The sequence below is a fragment of the Alligator sinensis genome, unplaced genomic scaffold (assembly GCF_000455745.1).
Source record: "Alligator sinensis unplaced genomic scaffold, ASM45574v1 scaffold60_1, whole genome shotgun sequence".
Classification (NCBI taxonomy): domain Eukaryota; kingdom Metazoa; phylum Chordata; order Crocodylia; family Alligatoridae; genus Alligator; species Alligator sinensis.
Genome location: NW_005841858.1, coordinates 1,622,169 through 1,639,429, shown reverse-complemented (window position 1 = coordinate 1,639,429; position 17,261 = coordinate 1,622,169). Strand labels below are relative to the sequence as shown.

The 17,261-nt window shown below is 40.5% G+C and overlaps 1 protein-coding gene across 3 annotated transcripts in view; it reads right to left on the bottom strand.

Annotated features, from left to right (window-relative positions):
• The window catches only part of MME (membrane metalloendopeptidase), a 78,818-nt gene that overhangs the window by 31,424 nt on the left and 30,133 nt on the right, over window positions 1-17,261 (bottom strand). For all 3 annotated transcript variants that reach the window (XM_006016457.3, XM_025214803.1, XM_025214809.1), the window contains exons 9-14: window positions 15,313-15,447; window positions 12,259-12,360; window positions 9,285-9,421; window positions 9,090-9,183; window positions 3,621-3,749; window positions 1,772-1,870 (exon numbers count right to left, since the gene is read on the bottom strand). In XM_006016457.3, the coding sequence (XP_006016519.1) occupies window positions 1,772-1,870; window positions 3,621-3,749; window positions 9,090-9,183; window positions 9,285-9,421; window positions 12,259-12,360; window positions 15,313-15,447 (696 nt within the window). The remainder of the gene's footprint in view (window positions 1-1,771; window positions 1,871-3,620; window positions 3,750-9,089; window positions 9,184-9,284; window positions 9,422-12,258; window positions 12,361-15,312; window positions 15,448-17,261) is intronic.

Here is a 17,261-nt window from a genome sequence, read left to right as displayed (position 1 = left end):
TCACCTCTGGCAGCAGTCTATTCCAGACCTTGGGGGCTCAGACAGTAAAGAAGTTCTTCCTTATGTCCAGACTGAAATGGTCCTGAAGAGTTTGTGACCATTTGACCTTGTCATCCCTTGGGGTGCTCTGGTGAACAGACATTCCCCCAGATCCTGGTGAGCACCCCTGATAAACTTATAGGTGACCAGATCACCCCTGAGCCTGCGCTTTTCCAGGCTGAAGAGTCCCATATCTCTCAGCCTCTCATCGTAAGGTCTGTTTTCCTGACCTCTGATCATGCACATGGCTCTCCTCTGCACTCTCTCAAGCTTCTCCACATCCTTTTTGAATTGTGGTGCCCAAAACTGGATGCAGTACTCCAGCTGCGGCCTCACCACGGCCGAGTACGATGGGAGAATGACATCCTGGGATTTGCTTGAGAAGCATCTGTGGATGCAAGCCAGTATTTTGCTTGCTTTATTAGTCACAGCATCACATTGATGGCTCATGTTCATCTTGTGGTCAATCATGACCTACAAGTCCCTTTCATCCATAGTGCTAGCCAGCATAGCACTGCTGAGCCTATAAGTATGCTGCGGGTTTTTCTTCTCACGGTGGAGAACCTTGCATTTTTCGGTGTTAAACACCATCAAGTTATCGTCTGCCCATTTTCTGAGCCTGTCAAGGTCAGCCTGGATTGCCCTCCTGTCCTCAGGTGTGGATGCTTTACCCCAGAGTTTGGTGTCATCGGCAAACTTGGCCAGTCTGCTTCTGATTCCAATGTCCACATCATTAATGAAGATATTGAATAGCGTTGGCCCAAGGACAGAGCCTTGAGGCACCCCACTGGTCACAGCGCATCACAACAATTGACTTGTCAACCATCACCCTCTGGGTCTGACCATGGAGCTAATTCCCTAGCCAGCAGATCGTGGTGAAGTTGAGGCTGCAGTTGGCCAGTTTTGCTAAGAGGTGATCATGGGATACCAGATCAAAGGCTTTTTTAAAGTCAAGATATATGACATCAATCTCTTCTCCGTTGTCCAGGTGATAGGTCATTTGGTTGTAAAAGGAAATAAGACTGGTCAAGCAAGACCTACCCGCAACAAACCCGTGCTGGCTATCCCTCAGGATGCTGTCATCGGCCAGTCTGTTAAGAATGGCCTCTTTGATAATCTTTTCTAAGACCTTCCCCGGAATAGAGGTCAGGCTGATGGGCCTGTAGTTTGCCAGATCCACAGTCCTCTCCTTCTTGAAGATAGGCACCACATTGGCCTTCTTCCAGTCTTCAGGCACTTCATCAGAGCACCAGGAGTTCTCAAAGATCCGTGCCAGATGCTGAGCTATGATGCCTGCCAGGTCCTTGAGTACCCTGGGGTGTAAACTGTCAGGGCTGGCTGACTTGAAGATATCCAGCCTCTCAAGGTGTTCCTTCACAAGGTCAGCATTGATGGAGGGTAAGGAATCACCCTCACCCAGGTGTTCCTGTCCTGTAATGGGCAGGGGCACCCCTTGGGACTGGTGAAAAATTGTAGTCTCAAGCTACTGCACAGTCAGTGTCTTGTGCAGATGTGGCCACTCAGAATGAAGTGGGGCTGTCTCTATCTCAAAAACAAGGAACCTCTGCATTACTCCAACTTGACTGTTTTGTTTTTGTTCTGTTCTAACTAAAGTCTTAGCGAATACACTGAAAGGCATGTTTGTCTGATTAGATTTTTCCAGGCAAAATATCTGTATGCAGACTGTTCTTATGGCAAGGTAATATAGCAAATAACCCTTAAATTCACTTACTTTTTGTTCTGCTTTCTTTTTGGTTTCTGCATCCATCCAGCTAAGTTCATCTAATGTTTTTATAAAAACCTCACGGATATCAGCAATCATATTTTCAACCTTGGAAAAAGCACCAAAATATATAGTAAGACAACATAAAATGACCTAAACACTTTTCCATAGGTCAATCAGGTCACTACAGAGTTTGTCTTGTTACTTTAAACTAACACTCAAGATTGGCCCTAACCTGACTCCTGTCCTGTCCCAGCTCAAATTAAGTAGTGTTTTATCTAAAACTAACTGGCCTGCTGAGGTTGGGAGTATAAGAAGGGAAAATGCTTGAATAATTGCTGACTTTGGAGCTAGTAATGCAGTAGGAACTGCAGCAGTTCAAACTACAATAATTTAACAGACAAGAGCCCAATCACTCAGTACTGCTAATCAAATCACCCCTGGGCATAGCTGCACTGCAGAGAAAGTTGTGTTCTTTATTTGAACTAGTGGTAAAAGAGTAGTGAAGATACAGGTTACCACTTGGAAATAAAGCCTATTGGGATGCTGTGACTTGAATTTGAGGTGCTAATCCAAGTTAAAAGTTGAATTATGGTGCCTACCCTGTTCTTTTAACCTAAGCAAAGGATACTCTTCAAAATGTATCAGTATAATATACTCTTGATGTAGCTTAAGGATTGTTTTGCAGTGTGGTCATTTTCACTCAAGACTAGTTCAAGAGGAGTAACACAAAAATACTCCCTTGATTTTCCTGTAGTAGCATAGACAAGCTCTAAATAGCTGTTCTTGTTATTGCTCAATAAAATATTGAGCACCAAAATATAATCTTCAGGTCACCTTTGTCCACCAGTAGCAAGGTCCCCAAGTAGAAGAAATTAATCAAAATAATTATCTTTACTGTTTAAAGATCTATATATTTAAGCGGCAATTATTTACTGAAGCAAAGTTCAGTTGGGAAGATGAAGTCAATAAACATAAATAATAGATAACGGAATTCATGTCTATACAATAGCCCCTGTAATGATAAGTGAAAGAAAAAAACACGTGTATTTTCAGAGCACCAGAAGTAATAAGAATAGCATTTTAAATAAGCAAAATCACTCTGTTTTTACTGTAAAAATATACCTGATAACATAGTTTAGTATAAAAATTTGGTCAGTTGACTGAAGTTAAACTGATTCAAAACAATTACTTTCAGCCAAGGCAATATGATTCATTGCCTCTCTCTGTAATCTCTACTTGAAAACTTCAGATGTAATCGCAATGGCTTCTTCTCTTCAGTGACATCCTCTCTTACTATCATTTGCTAATGGCTTGATGTACAGGCCTGCAAGAGGTATATAATCGCATCATCACAGGCTACTGACATTGGTGCTTCCCAACATAATGCTGAATAGTATTTTCTTTCCTATTCTTAAGTGAAGTTTTAAAAAGCCTGATCTGGGATTCTTTGTAATTCATATTTCTTTGTATACTGGAACTTCAGGAGAATTACAGCATTATAATGTACTGTACTTTGTAGTAATTCAAAATTATTCATTTATGCTATCAAGATGGTATCTCTTTGTCTGAGCTATCCCTTGGTTAGTGTAGGGAATGGAACAAATCTAATTTTCAGAGACAAATTGTGATGCCAGATGCCTTAATGGTACCCTTCACTTCATTGTCAATCTGAGCACCCTGTAAGCATCTCAAATCAGAATTTGCTTTAGAATTAGGCATCTGAGCTCGTACCAAAATTAAATCACCAATAACTGGGTTTCTACAACTGTAAAATAAAGTTGATATTTACTAAATCATCATCTTGTAAACTTAACTCTTTAGATGGCATATAAAAAAATTGAGTTAAAAACCTTACCACGTGTTTACTCTCTCCAGCAAATGCTTCCTGTACATATAATCGTCCTGCAGCATTTTCCATATTACTATTGACATAGTTTGCACAGCGACGCCAAATAGCAGTTTCCGATGTTGTGCCATACAGTGCCTGTTAAATATAAGATAAAGAAATGACTTCTGAGTAATCATAAGGAGGAGGAGGAGAAGGGTGGCCGATTTCCAGATTGTGAATTTTAGAGGAGGCAACTCTAGTCTCAGTGTGTGCATTTAATTCTCACTGGTCTAAATAGGAGATAGGTGTATTCACTATATAAACTGAACATCCATCACAGGCTGAGCAAAAGTATGAGGGTCATTAACAACATACTACATACCTCCCAGCTTTGGAAAGGGGTAGGGAGGAAAATACCACTAGCAGCCAAGACGGGGAGAGATACAGATGCCATTTGTGCCTGGAACTGAACTGTACCTCCTTATTCTGATAAGGGCCACCGAGATTCGGAGTGGAATCATTTCCAGAGGAGGAAGAAGTTGTTTTTTTCAACGTGGCTTTGGCAGCAGCTACATAGAAACACTACCAGTGGTGTCAGATTAGGGAATGCACCTTGCTAATGCATACCCTAAATATGTGAGCTACACTGCCCCTCCAGACAGAGCCACCCACTTTTGGGATAGCCCTGACTGCTTGCAGCCCCTACTGCAGATTAGTGGAGGTGCAATGATCTCTTGTGCCATCAATTAATGATGTGCTAATTAGCTGCAATTATTCTGTCATAATAGTTCATAAAAAAATTGAGGCTGTGAAGATGGGGTGCAATGCTGTCCCCTTGTAATACAAAGATCATAGCACAAAGAGCATGTTACACTGGGGCCATTTAGTCACTCCCTGGCTTCTCTGTCTTCAAGGCTGCAGACATGTGACTTAATGTACAGAGAGCTACAGTTACACCTTGGCCTGAAATGCTGGTATTGGAAAGAAAGATTGCTGATATGTTCCTCTTCACCCTGATAATAGTAGAAAGAATTAGGAGAGGAAAGACCTTTCAAATGTGTTATCAGTAGAACACAGTAAAGAACTGTCTACTGCAGGGTTCCCTGCAGACCTGCATTGTTGGAGCTATTCCATGATTCTGTGATTCAGCATGGCTAAGAATAGCTGAATAGAAAAGCAAATCCTCCTATTTCTAATGCGCTTCTTCCCATTCCAGACATGCTGCACACATACATGAGAAGGAATATGCTTGTAATGCAATATAGACACTGCGGAGTGGAGGATTGTTAATTTTTAACCACCAAGAATGGGACAGAGAAAAAACAAACCCAACCCCCTCTGCAAAGCAAAACTCAAAATCAGAGCAAAACAAAATAATTGTGACTGTAATTGTACAGATGATATACTATAAAATCAGAGAGATGATATACTAGAAGATCAGGAATAGGGATTCAGCAGATAAGCCAAGATATGCCCAGCACAAGTTTGATGGGAGATCAGGGAAGGTGGTACATTGCTGCTCAGGTGTATGCCAGCTTCCCATGACCCAAAGGGGTTGTCGCTGGAGCTGTTTATCAGGCCACAGGTTGCAGCCCAGCACTTGGCTGGCTAGGAGGGGTTATTCTGGTTCTTTGCCAGCCAAAGATTTATTTGCAACAGAAGAACCCACAAGTCACCACCATTAAGCCTGATTTGCTTTGCCAGTTGCTGCATCATCTACTGAATCTGCCCCTAGAAATCCATTAGGCTTCATATAACAATGGAAACACATCTGCTTTGCCTATCACTACAAATGGCATCAAACTGAAATCAATTACTGTAGATTCATACATTTAATATGGCTTAATTCAGATGCATTAGAAACAAACCACTGAAATTCATTAGGTTATTATGCATAAATTCTCAATCCCAATGTTACATTACTACAACTTTTCCTATTATTATTTAAAATACAGAAAATACATTTTAAAGGGAAGGTGCCAGTGTGTTTCTTTAAAGAGAAAAATAATTCACAGTTTTATATTCCTGTTGCATTAAGAACTAATTAGGACCGCCAGGCTATATCAAAAGCTTTTTCACTGTTTTTGTAAGCTTCTCTCTGCTGAAATGGCAGTTTTCAGCAACTGTTATGGTTCAGACTGACAACTTGTCCCCTAGGAGCAGAATGGAATGCCAGTGAGCCAGGTACTGTGTCCTGTCTTTCTAACAGCAGTAGTCTTATTTGAATAAATAATCTAGTAATCTTTAGGGGCTTTTTTTGGCTGAGATCCTCAAAGTAGTGGCAACAGGTCTGATGATCTTTCTGCTAGGGCTTCATGACTCTCAATTGCATATATCAAGTACTCTAAATCTGAGCTTCAGACATATGACATCTTGAAAGAGTAAGTGACTAAATTGTCAAACTTTCCAAGAAATATGGTAGGGATGATTCAGGGGAAGAAATAAGTGTTCTGAAGTGTTTATATCTGAAGACACTCTAGTGAAGCAAATCCTAACCAGCTGACACTCAATTTGAAACTCCAGTTTTAGAAGTGCGTGTGTGTGTGTGCATGCATGTGGTGTATGTAGCATCATACCAATTACTTTTAGCAAATTAGTAGAAAAAAACTTATATATTTACATGTAAAGTATATCTTTAAAGCCTAGAATTTTGTTAATTCTAAATCAAATTTCTTCAGGGATGTCTCAGATACTTGCCCTCCATGGGCACATCTACATATGCAATTAATGCAGCTGAAAAAGCTCTGGCACAGTGCACATAGGAGTTTATTGCTCCTGGGTGCTATGTTTGCATGTACGCCCAGGATCACAGCACATTGAGCTGGGATGCAGCAGCCCCAGTTGGCAGGGGGCCCAGGAGGTCATCTTGCCAGCCCAATGCTGTTCTTCCCCTACTCAACATGCGGTGGAGGGGTTGGCTAGCTGGCAGTCAGCCCCTGCACTGAAGCACTCTTGTGCTCCAGCCAGCTACCTCAGCATCTACACATTTTGTGGCAGAGTAAATAACTCCACCATAGGATAGTATCTGTGTCTGGCAGTACTATCCTATGGCAGACTTAATGAGTTTTCTCCATCCTAATAGCACCACATGTGTAGATGGTGACATTTTACTGCGGAGCTATTGAGTCAACTCTGCAGTAAACGTCTCATGTAGACAAACCCAGTGATGAATAAAACTAGAGCAAATGTCTTACACTAAAAAAGGCTTATACTAGAATAATTTCTAAGAGTACAAGAAGTAGCTGAATAATTATGAAAACTATTATATTCAGAAGTACCCCGAATGATCAACTAGAAGGTTACTCCTCCCTTCCCCATACTTCACTACTGTGCTAAGAATAATCAGAATATTTACCCCCTGTGCCAAAGTGATTCTTTTTCCAGAAAACAGAGAGGGGTGTGTGTGTATGCATAAGTGCTTTCTCTACCATGGCCATAGGTCACTAATAAACTAAGACCATAAACCAGGTTTGTTTCCTTTTTATGGGCACCAATCTTATACAGTAGTAAAGTTTGCTTGGAAGGTTTTGAGGACCCTCGACTCCCATCGAAAATAGAGAGGTAAAAGTGCTTAGCACCTAGCAGAAGCACTCACATCTAATAGGACTGAACCATTTAATGACAGCAATATTGGATCTATAATGTTTGGCTCCAGCATCCAATATTGTTAAGTAGTCAACAACTTGCAGCAAGTCAATTGGAAGTAAGGAGCCTGTCGCAGAGCACCAAGGTGCCCTGCTCTTAGAGGGGCAGAAACTGCCAGAGGAAAAGCTCTGGCAGGGAATAGGAGCCCACCTGTGGGTTGCTGGGGGCAACTAATGAGAGTCAGCTGGCTGGAAGGGGCAGGGCCTGGCCCTTATAAAGCCCAGGGCTGAGGCCAGACAGGCAGTTCCCTGCTAGCAGCCAGAGAGGCAGGAGTTCTCTCAGCCATGACACAAGAAGCAGTGAGAACCGCAAGTACTGCTTGAGAAGAGTTACAGAAGGCAGCTCGGGAGGCTTGAGCCGGGGTATTAAGTTATAGCCAGGCGGCTTCAATTTGTGTTACAGCCTAGGGGCTTGTGGTTTTGGCGTTATTATTTATTAAACTGGTGGTTTGGGTGAGGCTATAGGGGTTGGAGGAGGCCTCATTGGGGACTCACAACAGAGGGTGAGGACCCCAGCACCCGTGTGGGTGCAGCATACTCATAGGGACCCACAGTGGTGTGGGGGCCCTAGTGCTAGAGAGGGTGCAGTGTATGCAGGGGGGGAACCCACAGTGACATGTGGACCCTGGTGCCAGTGAGGGTGCAGCTTACAGGGGTGCTTAGACCCCAGCCCCAGAGAGGGGGTGTTTAAAGAAGCCCAGTACAGGCGTAGCAAGCCCTAGAGAGGGGCAACTTTGAGAAGCCCAAGTTGGGCACAACGAGCCCCAGGAAGGGGCAGCCTTTTTAAGAAGCCCAGTGTGGGCGTAGCAAGCCCCAGAGCGGGGCAACTATTGAGAAGCCCCAGTGCGGGCGTGACGGCCCCAGGAAGGGGGCAATATTTTAGAAGCCCAAGTGTGGGTATGATGAGCCCCAGGGAGGGGGCACTATTGAGAAGGCCCCGAGAGGGGGCGACGGCATTGAGAAGCCCAATACGGGTGTGATGAGCCCCAGGAAGGAGGCAATACTTTAGAGGCCCAGGTGTGGGCGCGGAAAGCCCCAAGGAAGGGGGCGGCATTTTAGAAGCCCGAGTGTGGGCGCAGAGAGAGCCCCAGAAGTGGGGGCATTATCGAGAAGCCCCAGTAAGGGCATAGCAGGCCCCAGGAGGGGGCACTATTGAAAAGGCCCAGACCACGTAGAGAAGGCCCCGGGAGAGGGTGACGGCGCGGCGAAGGCCCGAGTGGGCAAGGAGAGCCCCAGGAGGAGGCGTCGGTGTACAGAGAGAGACAAACCAACATCTATCCCATCTCTGGGGTGTGGTATCAGGGGTGGTTGGAGCCACACGTAGCCCATAAGGCTAGGGTGCCCTGAAGCACCCATTTGTGCTGGACAAGATCCACAAGGGGTCCAGGAGTCTACGTGTGCAAGAGGGCATAAGGCAGCCTCCCAACTTAACTTAAGATCAAAGACGTGGCGGGTGAGAATAGAGGGTGCCCTTGGGCCGACTTGACACGGAGAGGGGGCCTCAAGGAGATCACGGCCCTCCTGCAGGACGCCGCTGTGACAGAGCCATATATATTTGCATTAAAATAGTCCTGTGCTGTCAGAAAATGTTCATAAAACCAACTGATTAACTCGGACTCAGAACAACATAGACCCAGATGTCAGGACAATATTTCTCAGACTTGTTTTCCAATAATTAAGAATACACCATATAAATTAAACACATCCCAGCAGGAGCATCAGCAAACATCTGGAGCTTAGTGCACTGCAAAGTTCACATTGCATTTAAAACAGATATATGGTATAGTATAGTCAATCTTTTGTGGATGTTAAAAAGTCATCTTTAAAATTTTAAAGAGATTGATTTCTGCACCTTACGAAAGGCATTCCTTGTGTCTTTGTAGTCACGGCTGAGACTGTTTACAAGATCCATTATGAATCGCCAAACCATGTAATTTTGAATGTCTCTGTATAATAAAACAACAATAAGAAGTTGATGATGTTTTTAGGCTTTTAGAATTTATTGCTGATAAAATGCAAATTCTAAAATCATGCCCTTCATACCTACCTGGGAGTATATTGGTTAAGAATAGACTTGAGTTTGATTAGATATTCTGGAGCGTAAACAACCACAGGTTCCATATTCTCAACATTAATTTGCACAGTTGACATGATATTATTTATGAATTTTGACCAGTTGAATTCCTGGAAAAAATATACAGTTTAAGTATAAGCATTATTAAAAAAGAATGTGATTATTACTATTTTTTTTTTTTTCTGGCCACTGCTTTTAAGATTCAAGTATGTTTGAATGAAACAAATGTTTCAGACCAAAAGTTAGTGTTTTTCTTTGGAAAACACATTGTTATAACAAATGAAACAATAATGGAATTATGCACAGATTGCCCAATAACCTCTAAGCAGGTTATTATTAAAAATAGAAAAGCCAAAAAAGTAGAATAGAAATGTGAATAGCAGGTTCACGCCTGCACAGAACAAACTATTTGGGTACAGTGTAGCTCTCTAGCAAGGCTGTCTAGAACACGGGCTTCCCTCATTCTGGCTTTCATAAAATGTATCCACACAAATTCCATGTCTTCTACATATGATAACAGATTGCACCTCTGCGGTATGGGGGTAATTACACCCTAAGATCAGAGTAAAGTAGCTTTCCCCCTTTCTCTTCTGATTAATAACTCCATATCTTTAGGCATTTACAATTGAAGAGCCCTACATAGCTTTTGTGGGCTAATATCTAACAAAATTACTTTCTGTTAAATAAGGATTTTATTATATGAAGCCCTTACACAATGCATAATGCATTGTTTTAAAATGTGAACTCTCTAAAATTGAAACTCTAACTGAAAAATCCTTGACTAGGCAAAATATTATTGTTCACGGTTATATTTTGGTCACTATCTTTTGCTCTAGAAAATAGATGGATTGCTGGATTGGTGAGAGGATATAGAATATTTCACCATTAGGTCACTCAATACTGATGGAATTTGACCCACATGCAGCAGTAGTTACCTAAAGTTGTTGACAGCTGGAGTGTGCACAGTGGGTTATATGAAATAAGTTCCTTGTCTCCTTCTAGTATGCAGTGGGAATGTATTTGTACTTTAAGGCCAACAGTCACCACATCTGATAACAATATGTCATTTTTCTTTATAGAGGAAATAAAGGTCAAGGCATGAGTGAGAAGAAAGGGTAGTATATTCTCCAACCACCTAAAGGTGTTCTCTCTCAGTTGGTATTACAAAATATTGGCAGGCTATTTGGGGAAAATTTGCAATGAGATCACCTAATTTCCTTGCCTGTTTCAAAAACAGTGAGTTTAATTTTCTAATGCTGTTAATGTGACCCTTTCATGTGTATTGACTCATCCTTTTTTGACTTTAGCCTGTGTGTTACTGATTATCAGCTAAGTAGTACTTAACTCCTTCAATTATTTGAAATCTCAATTGATGTTCAAGGCACTGAAGACCTTGCAGAATTGAAACATGAGACAAAAATCTTCATTCATCTCTTCCCTGTCAGTTGATGGCGTGCCAATTTTAATTACAAAAACAGTGGACATTCACTGCTTCATATAGAATGTCATGTGGCTTGTTAAAACGTCCACATTGGCCTCAAATTCTGTATTTCGTTCCGTTTAGTATTCATGATTACAGGCAGCCTACAGAGCATCTGTGGGCTGCTATGAAGACTGAGAGGAGAAATTGAAAATCTTTTGGGAAAATATGTATGCCAAAAGAATTCAATGTTTTCATCAAATCTGTTAAATCTGTTCTTTAAATAATGGAAAAGAAGTTACTGTGTCTAGGAAATGCAAATCATCTTTCTATTAAATACAACACCTAAAGAAGAACAGACATTTTTCAGTCAACAAGATCTGCCACTTATTTTGGGAAGTAGGGAAGTAGATTGTTCTCAATCAGTGCCTTTCAAAGTATTCTTGGCTGGACTTGCAGCAAGCAGGCTGTTGTTCATCACCAGAATTCCCCAGGAATTAAAAATAAGCAAGCTAATGTTGTTTTGTGAACAAACAAAATAACTTCCTGATAACAAGGCTCCTGTGGGGTAACTGTTCAAATAAAATCTGTGGGTGTAGACAACTCCTACAACATGGAAATATGATAACCTGAGCTAAATTTAACTTCTATGTAGTTTTAAGTTTGGGCAATTTAAGGTCAGTAAAAATCTTAAACATTAAGAAAGATGTTACATAACACATGTACTGATGGGACTCACAGTAATTCAGAGTATATTACCAGCATGGAAGGAATTAGTAATACTTCTAACAAATGATGTCACAGGTCCAAGTCCTTTTCTAGCAACATACTAACTAACCTAACCATAGCATTTTTTATCATTTACTGTGTGCTACAGAAAAGAGTTACTTGTATGATAGTGATATGGGGAACTTCCTTCTTGATGAAGGAACACCCATATTGACACCCCCTGGAAACTCTTTGGCTGGGCTATATGGTAATGCTACTGGAAGCTCTGTTTTCCAAGTTAATGCTGCCCAAAATAAGAGAGAGTATGGAGTTCTACCACTCTGAAGGAGCTAGTAGGGATATATCTTGCTGAGCCCTAGCTGGAACTTCCTTTGCTTCTCTCTGCCTGATGTAAGCACATTTCCATTTGAGATGGAAGATGAGGGGGAGAAGATTAAGAATGTAAAGCTGTTCTTCCACAAAATCTGCAAAGGGCTAGTGCCTTCTCTTCCACCAGGATTAAGTTGGTACATGATTTTCAGATATCAGCTTTGATGACAAAGACCTACACACCTTTTTAATGAGAAATGTCCTGTGCCTCTGACCCTGACAGTGCAGTGGTGGGAGCAAGGCCAGTCACAATATGTGCTGTTTTTACCTATTAAATAACTTTCCAATAATCTTGAGCTAAGGTTTCAAGATAACACCTTTATTTTTAATTCAGGCACTCCAAAGTTTTTAAAGAAAAGCTTTGTAATGTTACATAGTTTCATTTATCAAGAACAGGTATTGAAAAGCACTGGATTATTGATCACTCACCATACTATTGACTTGCAAAGTGAAGTTCTTTTGGAGTTGTGTCACTGTCATTTTATTATATAACAGAATTGGATCATTTCTGTCTTCAAGTTTAGTTGTAGCCTATGAATGTTAATTACAGAAAATGACTGTATAAATGGAAGCATTTTATAGGAGCCACAGGAAAAGAAATTAAAAACAATATATAAAAAGGACTGATGGATGTCTGATCTGATACATTAATACATACATGTGCTTTGTGTATAGTACATAGTAGGTACACCTACAAGTTCATTGATGTACTGTAATTATTGTACATTAAATTTAGTACTTGTTTAACTGAGTACTTGGATAACCAAGTACTAAATCAATAAGCAGTAGCTTGCAGTACTGTGCAGTAGCACCGGAGTATGGGTTTTTAGTGATACTTACTGTGCAGTAGCCTAATACTACTGTGGAGTAGCATATTAGCATGGTTTTTGCCTGGCATGCTACTGCACAGTGTTATTAGGCTACTGTGCAGTTAGTGTCTCATGTAGATGTGCCCAATGTAGCTAAGCGCCTTGCATGTGTACATGGCAGTATATGTTATAAGCATGACTCCAAAAAGAAACAAATTATATGGACTATATTGTATTATATTAATACTACACATTAATATTACTCTATTAATACTTCTCCTTTTTCAACTGGCTTTGCATCATAGTGCCAATATTATAGCATCTTCCAAATACTCCCTTACTCCATTTAGCTACCTCCAACCCTTTCTCACACAATAAATATCCTTAGTCAAGGTCCTTCAACAGCCATCTGGCACACATTCTTTGTCCCCAATGGTTCCTCTCTCCCAGTAGCATATTATGGGATGGGCAGCTGGGACACCAGCCCCGAGCACTGATTTAGAGGAGGAGGGTTTCAAAATGGTGGCAGCAGCATCCAGAATGAAGACGTCATATGCAAGGCAGTCAGAGTGTTTGAGATCCCATACTGAGCTAATGGTCAGGTAAGTCCTTCCAGTGCCTCGCACACCTTTCCCTCCTCCTCCCCATCTCTGCTCAGGTTACCAAATGCAGTATCAAGAGGGAGTGAAAAAACAATGAAAAGAAAATGGGCTATACCTCTGTTCTCTTCACTCCTATATTTTCACCTGCCCATACAGAAATCCCTTTGTACTGACGTAAAAGGCAGGACAGAAACTAGTAGACAGGCACTGCCTCTCTCCAACATAGCCAAGTGCCTACCCAGCTGCAGCACAGAACAAGGAGGGGCTGTTTCTCTGCCCTTTGGCCTTCAGGATGCTATAATATTGCTGACCCTCTGCCTCTTGCTACTGAGGCTTTTGCTATTTCATTTCAAAGAGTAAAGTATCATCTGGCACTATCAGGACCCTGCCTCCCTTTCTTATTTGGCTATTAGAATGGTGAGATGACAAAATAGAAAACAAAGAGAAATCACAGTGGGAACAGAGTGGACTCACTAAAGGGATTATTTTATCCATGGTAGTACTTTCAGTACCACTTTCTGCCCTCAGTTTAGGATGTGTGCTGCTATCGGCACAGTTGATTTGGCTAGAGAAGGAATGGAAAACTTTATCTATGCCATCATTTTTTAAAATTAAGAACACATTTTCTTCCATCCCTGAGACTTTGAAATCATTTCCTTTTTACTGATTTTTTTCACTCCCTTTTCCTGCTACATTCCTTACTCTTGCTTACTCATTTGATATTTTTCTCTGCATTTTCTTTTTCATTTGTTTCCTTCAGTGCAGTGAAGACTCCCTTCTTTTCATGTTCAGTCTGTACACCTTTCAAATTTAGGTGAAGCAAGTTCAAAATTAGGCAACAGTAGCTTGCCCATCACTAAGTGTGGCCTATGCCAGTAGTGAGTGTTACATGTTTCAGATGTAGTTTTGCTTCTAATATTTCTTTTCACACCCTCAAACCTTTCTTCAGTAAAATTTTTTTCATTGATCATTTTTCCATCTTTGTTCTCAGCTCAAACCTGTGTTTGTCTGGAAAGTTAGAAGACAATCAAAATCTTCTGGTTTTTATTTATGCAAAGGGGGAGAAGTCATAGTCTGACTAGGAAACACATACCCTTATTCACTGGTATAACTAAAAGATGGCTGAAATTACAGAACTCAGCCCTGAGAGATCTGATAATCTGTAAGGGCCAAAAACTACTCCATGTTGTATGAAAGGGACAAGAGTTGGTAACTTACTCTTCTGACAACCAGAAGTTAAGAAAGATGGCAAAAAAATGAGTAACCCTACAAAGTGCTTTTTCTTAAACCGGTTATATGTAGGGGGTCTACTTTATTTGCAGTTTTGTGGTTTTCACAGAAACCATGAAAAATAGTGTTGTCTGCAATCGCCAGAAAATATTGTAGTGACAGTTTCCCACAAAATCAACCTAAAAAAACTTTAAAAAAATATATTAATATAATATGCTGTCTTAGAATGTGTCAATGCTTACAATAAGGCAAAGACAATGTGACAATCATTGCAGCCACAGAGCATGTAATTAAATTAGTTTATGTCACTAACAGACCTGAACTGAAGGAGTCGGTCAGTGAAGTGAAAATGTTTGTGCGCCATCTTTTAAGTTCAAACTTGATACCAATGTCCCTTTGCCAATCAGCAGCAAGGGGCAAGGCCAGCAGGAAATTCACATGAAACCGGCTCATCATGCTGGGACCAAGCTGTGAAAATTGCTTTGTCTCGCTATGAGTTTAGTAGACCCCTAGTTACGTGGGAACCAAGTCTCCCTCTCTTTACCTACAGAAGTTGTGATGGGTTGAAGTAAACATCCTGCTGGTTGGGAGCAAACAGATAGCTTATTTTTCTTTTCTTTTCTCAATAATGAGCACCTCCAAGGATATGGGAACCACATTTGAGTGTTGGGCTCCTGTACTATGGAACAAAATTTGTCTGCATGCTATCATCTTAGCTTTCACAGTTAAGGTAACTTGACAACTTGATGTGTAACTTGCTTTCCTGCATATCCCCTGTATATTCCCTTCACTCCAGAAGGAAGTCCGTTACTTAAATTCACAATAAAGAAATATTTCCTTACATTGGCAATTTCTTTCTCCAGCTGCATAACTCTTTCCATTTCTTTGGAAATCTGGACCTCAGTGATGGGAAGATTTCTTTCCTGAAGAATCAGCTTAGCTACAGAAATCATGAAAGCAACATAGGCTGAACACGCCTGCAGGGAGAAATAATAAATACTTTCAAGACAAACCTCTTCAGAGTACAGCATATCTTATGTGGGATATTTTAAAACTCTAATTTTGATTTGAATTAGTGTTCTGGACTCCTTTTTTAGCCACATGTATACAAATTCACTCTGAAAGGCTCTTTACATAACAATGAAAAATTAACCTTAATTTTTTTCCCTTATTGAAATTGTTATATAGTTGCCTGCAAGTTAGGGGAAGCATTCTAAAACTGCATACTTTGCTTTTATTATTTAAAATGATATATTTACTAGTCCATAATTAAATCCTATCACCCCTGAATTTCCAGGAATTCTCTGAAATTTCCTAAGCAGATTATTTTAGTTAAAATTTCTGGGAAAAGTGATCCCAGAAACATGAAAATGAGAATCCTAGTGCGTTTATTCCTGTACTGGTGCTTTTTGGATATCATTTCCAAAAACAATGATTCATTATAGTCAAATATCTACTGTATCTTTCATGGGGATTTTATAGAACCCTGTGTGCTTGATAGTTTCTCAGTCTTTGGTCTAGCTAACCACTATGTATTCATTATTCATGCATGCACATATTTCATACGAGACCACAAAGACTCAGAAAATATTTTATATCATTTGCATATAAACTATTCAACCAACAGTTTTGCAGCTCCTATTGGATTTACTTCATGGATGAGTCCTAAGGAATTCGGCAGAAAATGATAACCTTTCCATTGGTCTTTTTGGATCATTCGGCATAATTTAATACAAATTAATAAGGTTATCTTTAAAGCAGTTATAAATATAGAAATAATGTGATTCTATAGTACTAAACTTTTATAGAATCCTGCTCTATAGAACTATTCCTGTTAATTTTGGGGGCCTATTCCATAAAGGAACATGAGGTAGAAATTTATTACCGTATGCTTTCTGGCAATTCCCATCCCTGATGAGAATCCTGGTTGCCACACAAGCCATTTATGAAAATATAAATAGGTTAAACTACATAAAGACAAAAACAATAGGATTTTAAAAGGTGTATCTATATAATTGCATTTAACATGGGATGTTTGAATATCTGCTATCAACTTGTTTAAATCTGTACCCTGAAATGAAAAAATCAGATGGATATTCTACTGAGTGCTTGAAAAACCATGCCTCGGCTATTACTATCTTCCCTGGGCCAATAATTCACCTGGCACCAGCTATTATGCACTCCGGGCCTCAACCTGCAAAGTACTTCATGCGTCCTGTATAGCACTGACCATCGATTCCACTGAGAACTGGTGATAGCACCTCTCAGGATTGGGAAATCAAAGATACTTCTTCTCAATGTCTTGAGTTGTATAAGAACACTTCAACAGAGAGGAAATGGGCTGAAGTTCCTGATCGCTAAAATGACAAGTAACAAAGAGGGTCCCTGTCAAGCTTATGAATACTTCAAGAGTATCAGCATCTGTCCAGACTGTTAAGCTTTCCATGAGGCTTGATTCAAAATCCACTGAAACTAGTAGGAGCCTGCTGATTATGTAACTTGAAGATCACTGCATACCTCCCTGGGTCAGTCAGAACAGCCAAAGGATGAAATCAACTGATCTCTAGATACAACTCATAAATAGGTCCTAGTTATTGCGCAGTCATCTCAAAGGCCATGCAGGGGTCAAAATAACTGCACCAACAATTAATAATTAACAATTTATGAGCAGCAATTATTTAAAAATATAAAACCCTCACTCATATATTCATAGCGTGTATTCCTGATACAGATGAAAACATTCAGGTTAAAGTACAGGAGACAGATGTCCTCTTTGCTACATAAAGCTCAA